Raw genomic sequence first — 8,682 nt, forward strand, 5'->3', positions numbered from 1 at the left:
ATGGTGTACTGATGCACCCTGAAGTACACTTCTGCATCACTTCAGCAAAGAGAAGTCACAGAACAAGAATTTCTGCAGGAGACTTGACATTTTGAAGTTTCATTTTTTACTGCTTTTTATCATCTAAACGATATTTCAACACTTCTCATTAACGCTGATGTGTTGCCGAACTGTTGCTTTCGATCTCCCTCGTGGTGTCGCAGATGTTTCTTGTGTTGACCTCGCTGCGAGGTCCGTGAATCAGCAACACTTTGGTTTACAGAATCACAATAAACGGATCCGATTGCCATGAGGAGCTTGGCTCAAAGCCTCAGATGTAAATGGAAGCACAGTAATGTAATATAACACAATATGACAGAAGGTGCGACCGGGCTCCTTCCACTGCTCCGTCCTCCACAGCGAGGCCCGATGAGCCGAGCTTCTCCTTGGCTCGGTGTGAGGGCAATTATCTGATTATTTCTGCAGAGCGCTGCCAGAGGCTGCGTTGCATTTCCACAGTTTATTGAGAGAAGTCGGACTCAGTGTGCAAGCCCAGCAGATTGGGCTGCAGCTCTGCTGGACCATGACCAGGAAGACGAGCTGCTCCAGCAGACGTCTCCCACCGCAGGGCGAGAGTGTCCACACAGCAGAGCAGAGCAGAGCACAGCAAGGTAAGACACACACACATACATCACACATCACACACACACACACACACAAACACACATCACACACACAGAGTCCTTTTAACGTGATCTGATGTCTGAGCTGTGAGAAGCATCAGCGTCTGAGCCAGAGTTGGCAATAACATGATAAATGTATTTATTTATTAATATCTCAAGATGCACCATCATCTTTATGAGCGGGTTAGTTTTCACATATTTTATACATCGATACGAGTCATTTCTGAAAATTAATGTAATTAATTGAATTAGTCTGTTCATGTTTCTTTACATTAGGCTGATTTTGTCATTTAGAAATGAAGTTAATCGTCTTTGTCTGTCAAGACTGATTGTAAATTCATTATGAACGAGTTAATCTGGTCCCTTGATAACATCAGTGATCTGTGTCTATCTGCCTTATTTCAGGAATAAATAATTTCTAATTCTGAAATCTACAAACTGAACAAGTGGAGCTGCATTTGAATTCAGAGATAATCTCCTCACCTGTTACTGCAGCAGCTTGATTTCAAATCTAAATAGGAGAATGGTAATCTGCTCACTGCAACAAAGATTATGTCACTAATGTCTCTGTAAGGCTGAAGAGTTAAAGCTGAAGGTTTCATTGATCGAAGCATGAACGTGTCTCTTGGAGCTGTTCGATGCTCCGCGAACCTTCTCAAACACAACGAGATATTATTATTATTTATCTACTGAATTAATTATCTACTGAATAAGAGACCCCGAGTGTTTGGAGAGTTGGACGTTTTTTTGTTCTTCTGGTTCTGAGCTTCAGCAACTTCCGATAAGAAATAAAATAATAGATACGACATTAAAGTGCCAAGTCTCAGCTTCGATTTCAAGCAGGTTTATGTCAATATTTAATGAAAAGTTGAGGTGTTTAAAAAAAGTAACTACAGAAGTCAAACAAATTCATTATATTTAATGTTTTGTGTGAAATCATTTTAAGTCACTGAACTTAAATCAGATCAGCAGATGTTTCGTATCGCCCCCGGTGACGCTCTCTCAGGCCTTGTCGTGGGGTCTCTGCCTTTGGTCGCTCAGTCAGATTGAGGTCAGGTGACTGAGTCGGCCAGTCGAGGATATCTTCCACCTCTTTGGTTTGCTTTGGTCGTATCTTTAGGATCATCGTCCTCCTGAATGGGAGAATGAGTTTAGATGAATGTGAGTCACAGAAAAGCTCCTGTACCTGCTGCGTTCATCCTGTTGCGTCTGTCAGAGATCAGAACCAGAACCATGTCTGACGGATGAGGCGGTGGCTTTGGGTCGTGAGCTGATCTTCTGTTCTTCGCACTCTCTCCTTCATTTTCATAGAGGTTGATTTTTCGGTCATCAGTCCGTAGACACAGAGAGACCAGACGACAGCTTCTGAGTCTTCCCGGGGTTTTTGCATCTTGTGGTGAATCCTCTGAGGTTCATGTCGACCTACTTCCTGGAGAGCAGTCTCCACACTCATAAAGGTTTTCCTTCACCGTGCAAATGATACGACTTGTTGCTCCTCTGTCTACTCTCCTACCACTTTTGATTTCTTCCTCACTTGCATGGTCACGTCTTCACTCCTCACGCTGACTGACAGCTCCACCTCGGTCTACATGTCTACATCTCACGTGAACTCCTCTGTACATGAACTAACATCGAAACAAAACACAGCCGCCCGAGAAACATTTAGGAGCCAAGTGTCTAATTACTTTTAGACCCTTTCACTTCAGGCACATGGTGTTTACCGGGCTGTATCGCAACAGTTCTTTCAATTTTCAAATCAAATTAAAGCTGAGACTTGGCGTGTTAATTCTGTCGAATCCTGAAGCTTGAAGAACAAACGTAACTGTCCTAACACTTACAGTCTGGACTGCATGCACTTTTTGTTTTTAGACCGTTAACATGTAGCTGTTGCAGGAAGAGAGGAGATGCTGACTCAGCTGGTTCTGGGATGGACTGCCTTGCTCAGCGGCCTCCACCCGGCTGCTCCCTCCATCACCACCAGTGAGTACAAACACAAGACTGAGGGAACCAGATCTTTAGTCCAGAGTCCCAGCAGATAAACAGACTGAGGACTTTTACTACTGTAGACTATTAGAAGGTAATTAACATGACCTATGCAAACATTTTAAAGGTCCCTAAAGGTCTCTGTCCATGTGTAGTGTGATTATAGATCAGCTCTAGCTTCTATATTAATACTGTGAAAGTATCAAAGCCTCAGTCCACAGAGAAATGCACACAGCCTGTATTCAGAAACTGAGCCTTAAAACCAGCTGTCAGGACTTCTGGAACTTTGTGATGTCACAACAAAGCAGTCACCAAGCCCCGCCCACCTGGACCCACCATCCAAACCTTTACAGGATTTGGTTTCTCTGAGTGTTTTTACCTGAAATCTGCTATATTTTTATTGGATCACTCAGAAAACAGTCAGCCAATCAGAAGAGAGGATCAGAGCCTCCTCTCTTCTGATTGGCTCACCGACCTGTTGTTACTAGAGCTCCAGAGAGAAGCCTGAGAGAGGAGATGTAAAACTACACTGAGATGGTTTTTGGTTCTTAAACCACAATTATATCTTGTTATGGATCAACACTTCAAATAAAACACAGAAGAAGAAGAAAATATGGAGGAAAATTCATGTGTCACTTCAGAGTTGTATGAATGTTTTTACATCTGTCGTTGCAGGATTTCCACCGAGCAGTCGGTCGGCTCGGAGATGTGACGTCTTCATCCCTCCTCCTCTTCCGCCCCCGATGTTTCCTCCAATTAAACGGAAAGCAGAGCTGATGGTGATGAATTCACACACTTACACACACATGTGCATTGATATATGGAGAGAGCCTTCACTCCAATGTCTTTCATGATACGTGTTAACCTAACTCTCCCAGTTTGTCTTGAACTCATCAGGTTGATATAACAGAACACATCACAGGACCTAAAGGAGAAAAGGTGCGACAGACCTCTGTTAGGACTCTTGCTTCTTTTTTTGGGGGGAATTTATTGAATCTCATGTTTAATTTAAGGTGAAATTCAAAAAATGACACACTCAGTCATTATAGCTGTTTTTCATATAATGAAATAATGTTATAATGTGTTTTTTACAAGCAACATTCACTACAGTTTAATCATGATTGTGTTTTAAAGGGCTGCAGAGGACCCAGAGGACCCAAGGTACAGTAACACACTCACACATACAAGCACACAAAGCTCTTCTCTCCACAACTTCATAAAAGGTCAAACTGCTGCGTGTATTTCAGGGTCGACCCGGTGTGATGGGTCCAGAGGGAGAACCAGGACCGCAAGGATCCATGGGACAGCCAGGTCAAAAGGTCACAGAAACAACCCACAAACGGTTACACACTGACACGTACCGCTCTCGCATCTCAAAACACACATTTGTATTTGGATATTTGCATTGAATTCTTTTAGGGTTTTGAATCATTCAGACTTAATACATTGAGAATTCATCGCAAAAACAACAACAACAAAAAACAAATGTAGATTTATAAAGGAAATCCTCTTTTATTCACCACAGTTTGAGCCATTGAGTCAAATATATTTCAAAAGTCACTAATTATCTGTCCGTGTCACCACTGATTAATTAAACCTTCCACATTTAGAGTTCCCTTTTACTATCACTGTGATTAATGTTGTGGCAAAATAATTAGTATTTGCGACATAATGCACCACAGTCATAACCCTGGGCTCATTTGAAAGGTAACGCTTTAAATCTAAAACTAAAAAGTCAGAATGAGTATTAGAGATACTGAGCCAGAGTTACAGAGGCACAGACGTGGTAGGGGAATATATGGCCTGTAGTAGGATCTTATGTGTTTATTATAGTGTGAACCAATTCTGTGGCAGCAGCTGTTGCAGTGAAATGTGGGTCAGGAAACTTAGATCTTTCAAACAAAGTATAATTTGTAAAGGTTTTGTAAAACCTGACTCTGCTACAGAACAAAACACCTAAAGTAACACCACGAGGCTGAAGCGTCCACCAGGAACCACTGTGTATTTTACAAGGTTCATTTTATGTATGTATGATTTAATCTGATATGAAATAATGTGTCCGCAGGGAGAGAAGGGCAACAGAGGCTGGAGGGGTCTGTACGGAGACATAGGAACTCCTGGGATGATAAAGGTGCATCGCGTTTCCACATCATATACCACGTGGTTTAATATATAACACATGAACCAGACTAAGACGAGATGTAAATAACTACTACTGTGTAGTGTTTATATCATACAGAGAAACGTGTAAAATCACCAGGTACCTTAAATGCATCACACTGTACACTTGTGTATTCACAGGGCAGTAAGGGGCGTAAAGGATTCATGGTAGGTGACCATCATCCTGCATGTTTTATACACTTCAAACACAGCTGACATTTCCAAAGAGCAGCACTTATATCTGATGTTTCTGATCGATCTTTTAGGGTGATAAAGGTGTGAAAGGAAACAGAGGAGCCAGTGGAGAGATGGTGAGGATGAACTCTCTCTCCTGTCATTTCTTGTTCCTGTGACATAAATATACAAATTAATTCAACTGTTTGTACGAATCAACCTGTGTGTGTCTGCAGGGTGAGCGTGGCGTCCCTGGAGAGCCAGGAGAGAAGGTAGAAGACGTGATAAACACTTAGTTGAAAATAAAAATAGAGTAAATCTGTGTGTGCATGGTATTCTGTGCTGTGCTGTGCTGTGCTGTGCTGTTCCAGGGCCACCCAGGTCTGTGGGGCGATCCAGGCCAGAGGGGTGAGCAGGGACCCAGAGGAGATCCAGGAAGCAGAGGAAGCATGGTGGGTACATACAGTTACATACTGTTGTCTATAACTCAGTATTACTGCGGTTGAGGAGGGGCTGTTAAATAACAGGTGTGTTCTCATGGTAGTTTAAGTTACCTGTGCATTCAGGAGTTCATTTAAATATATAATGTGGAGCATGTTTTTGGACTCCATTATTCTGTAGAGACACAGCTGGTTGTAGGAGGTTGGTATGTACCAGTGATTCAATGAATGAATGAATGAATGAATGTGTCTGTAGGGGTTGAAGGGATCTCGTGGACCCCCAGGGAAGCTGGGTCGTCCCGGTCCAGCGGGACTGCCCGGTCTGACTGGAGACCCTGGACTACCTGGACAAGGTTTGTGACAGCAGGAAGTTGAACGATTTACCAGACAGGCTGCAGTTACACAGAGAGGAGACTAAACATGATAATACCAGACTTTATAAGATGGACAACACCAACGGGAGATATCAGATTCTGACAGGTTCCACTTCTGTGTTTAAAGTGGAGCCACATGAGAAGTGGTTGAATGTCATGGACTGATTCAAACCTCCGTTGTCCTGGTTTCTCTTTTAGAAGAATAAGAAATATGACACAGCGAGCAGAGAAAGAATTTCTACCCTGAAAAGGAGAAACATGTTGTCTCACTGATGCTGTTACACAGAGCAGCTCTGTTCATTTACTGATCAATGACACCTTGTGTTGTAGTGTACGTCTTACCAGGCCCGCAGGGAGACACGGGAAGCCGAGGTCCTTCAGCCGAATGCCACTGTTCACAGGTTCAAACCCCAGAGCGACTGTTGGACAGAGTCCAGGCGGTCAGTGTCGCACACACTGTGGAATCAAACACACCTCTTCATTTTGTCAGGTTGACTTTAAAGGTCCCATATTTTACACTTTTCAGTGTTTTATTTGGCTTCTCTGCAGCTCTAGTAACAACAGGTCGGTGAGCCAATCAGAAGAGAGGATGCTCTGAGCCTCTCTTCTGATTGGCTGACTGTTTTCTGAGTGACCCAATAAAAATATTCACTTTAAACACTTGGAGAAACCAAATCCTGCAAGGTTTGGATGGTGGGTCCAGGTGGGCGGGGCTTGGTGACTGCTTTGTTGTGACATCACAAAGTTCCAGAAGTCCTGACGGCTGGTTTTAAGGCTCAGTTTCTGAATACAGGCTGTGTGCATTTCTCTGTGGACTGAGGCTTTGATACTTTCACAGTATTAATATAGAAGCTAGAGCTGATCTATAATCACACTACACGTGGACATCTACCTTTATACAATATGTGACCTTTAACACACAATTTTAAAGTACTTGTACCTTAAATTATTTCAACTACTTCTACTTTAAACTTCTGCTCCTACATTTCAGAGCATAATATTGTATTTTTACTCCACAACATTTATCTGACTCCTGTAGATACTTCACATTAAGACGTGTAGGGTCAACAGGTGTCGATAGCCAACGACTGAACAGTGCCCCCTTGTGGAGAATCTGCACCCTGCTAAATATGAGTAGGACAGTGATGCTGGCTGGCCCCTTGTGAATTAAAAAGAGACATTTTTAAGTGTAGCATTTATATATATATATATATATATATATATATATATGTTCCTCTCCAGGTGTTTATTGCAGATGGAGAGAGACAGATGAGGAGGCTGCGGGGGGAGAACGTGATGGTGCTGCGGACGGACAGACAGGCTCTGTACATCTACTCTGATTCCCAGTGGATCAACGTCCTGGTAACGACTGCTGGAGACACATAAAAACACCACATCACCAAAACCACAAATATATATAGCTGTCAGTTTATTAGGAACACCTAGATACTGTAAAACTAAAGCAGGTTAGTACAACAATCCTGCAGTAAACTCCCCTTCATGAAGGTTATATTGCGTTGCATTATGTTATTATATCAGTGAGAGTAGACTAAATAACACAAACACGTCTGTATAATGCAATACAGTTTAACACCATCACACACTATATCCTCCAACATGATCATGAAGGACGGTTGTATTAGACTGGATTAGTTTTAACTACTGCAGGTGTTCCTAATAAACTGCCAACTGAGTGGGTAACATTGGTTCAGGTGTAAAAGTCGGCGTATTAATAAAGACTGGAAGAAAATTCATTTTTGATTAAATAATGACAGAGTTTAAAAATAGAAATGTGAGATATGAAAACGATAATAAATTCATTTCACAGCAGCTACATGTTTAACTACTGTACATGTACATGTCCAAACATACTTTACACATTTGACGGTTACTAAAACTGAATTAGAAAGTCGTGTCAGATGCTGTTAGCTTTGACATTTATGTTAAACTGTTGCTATAACCTTTTAGAGATTTCCTGATTTCCATTTCCATTGAGGTGTTAAATACAAATGCTTCATTCTTCAGTGTGACCACTTTTATTTAACAGTAATAAAGTTTGCTAAATAAGTGTTAACTGCAATTGCTATATTTTCTTTACCTTCTTTAGCTGTTCCTCTTTTTGTTTTCTTTCTTTCTTTCTGTGTGGACCAGGATGACCGCAGACACTGAACACACTCCATCCAACACACACTAGCATCACCACCACTGAAGTGCCCTCGAGCAAGACACTCCATCTGACCTGATCCAGTCGCTCAGTGGCCAAACAGCTCAGATTGTGAGCAGCTTCCAGGTGTGACTGTGTGTAACTGTGTTCCTGAAAACATGCTTTATTCTACTTTATTGTAATAACATATTTCAGCATTTCTGCTAATATGATTTATAAATGCATGTGCACTGTTTGGGCATTTTATTACATTTAAACACTCCTTACCCACAGTGTTCCTCTTTGTTTTTATTTTTCCTCATGTGAATAGTTTTATATCATGAATGTAGAAAAAACGTATTTATTTTAGGTGTATGCTGCTGCAGTGATCCAGCTCCTACAAAGAGATCAATAAAAATCAGATTACTGTCTTTTGCCTTGATATCAGACTGGGATTTTTTTATAATTCATTCTTTATCTTAAGTTTTCATTGTTTTACTGAATAAATAAAACACTTTTACAGGTTACAGGTGTTGGCTTCTTGCAAGGAGTCAGTGCAGTGTGCATCACTTCAAGCTTTGACAAACTGACAGAGACGAGCAGTTATTCATTTAATAACTGGACAGTAATGGTTTAACATCAAGGTTTAGTGGCTCTACATTTTATGGGGAAATATTGTATTTTTTACTCACTATAATTATTTGACAGCTTTAGTCACTTGTTACTTTAAAAACTAGAATGGCACT

General features: G+C 41.4%; 1 protein-coding gene across 1 annotated transcript; it reads left to right on the top strand.

Annotated features, from left to right (window-relative positions):
* The first annotated feature begins 529 nt into the window (after nt 1–529).
* Nucleotides 530–8,365, top strand: LOC130177807 (acetylcholinesterase collagenic tail peptide-like). The gene is made up of 15 exons (XM_056389764.1): nt 530–650; nt 2,556–2,642; nt 3,321–3,424; nt 3,543–3,584; nt 3,780–3,806; nt 3,893–3,964; nt 4,711–4,776; nt 4,947–4,973; nt 5,072–5,116; nt 5,216–5,251; nt 5,351–5,431; nt 5,676–5,772; nt 6,124–6,233; nt 7,036–7,155; nt 7,945–8,365. Exons 1-15 carry the CDS (start codon nt 563–565, stop codon nt 7,960–7,962), a joined length of 1,020 nt encoding a protein of 339 aa, XP_056245739.1. The 5' UTR covers nt 530–562; the 3' UTR covers nt 7,963–8,365.
* Nucleotides 8,366–8,682: the final 317 nt, after the last annotated feature.

This window comes from Seriola aureovittata, chromosome 11 (genome assembly GCF_021018895.1).
Source record: "Seriola aureovittata isolate HTS-2021-v1 ecotype China chromosome 11, ASM2101889v1, whole genome shotgun sequence".
NCBI lineage: Eukaryota > Metazoa > Chordata > Actinopteri > Carangiformes > Carangidae > Seriola > Seriola aureovittata.

Excerpts from the sequence above, each read along its gene's own strand:
- LOC130177807 (XM_056389764.1), top strand. The coding sequence starts at position 563 with ATGACCAGGAAGACGAGCTGCTCCAGCAGACGTCTCCCACCGCAGGGC. Across the intron at positions 2,643-3,320 it reads TGCTCCCTCCATCACCACCA|GATTTCCACCGAGCAGTCGG; the intron begins GTGAGTACAAAC and ends CTGTCGTTGCAG. Across the intron at positions 5,432-5,675 it reads CAGGAAGCAGAGGAAGCATG|GGGTTGAAGGGATCTCGTGG; the intron begins GTGGGTACATAC and ends ATGTGTCTGTAG.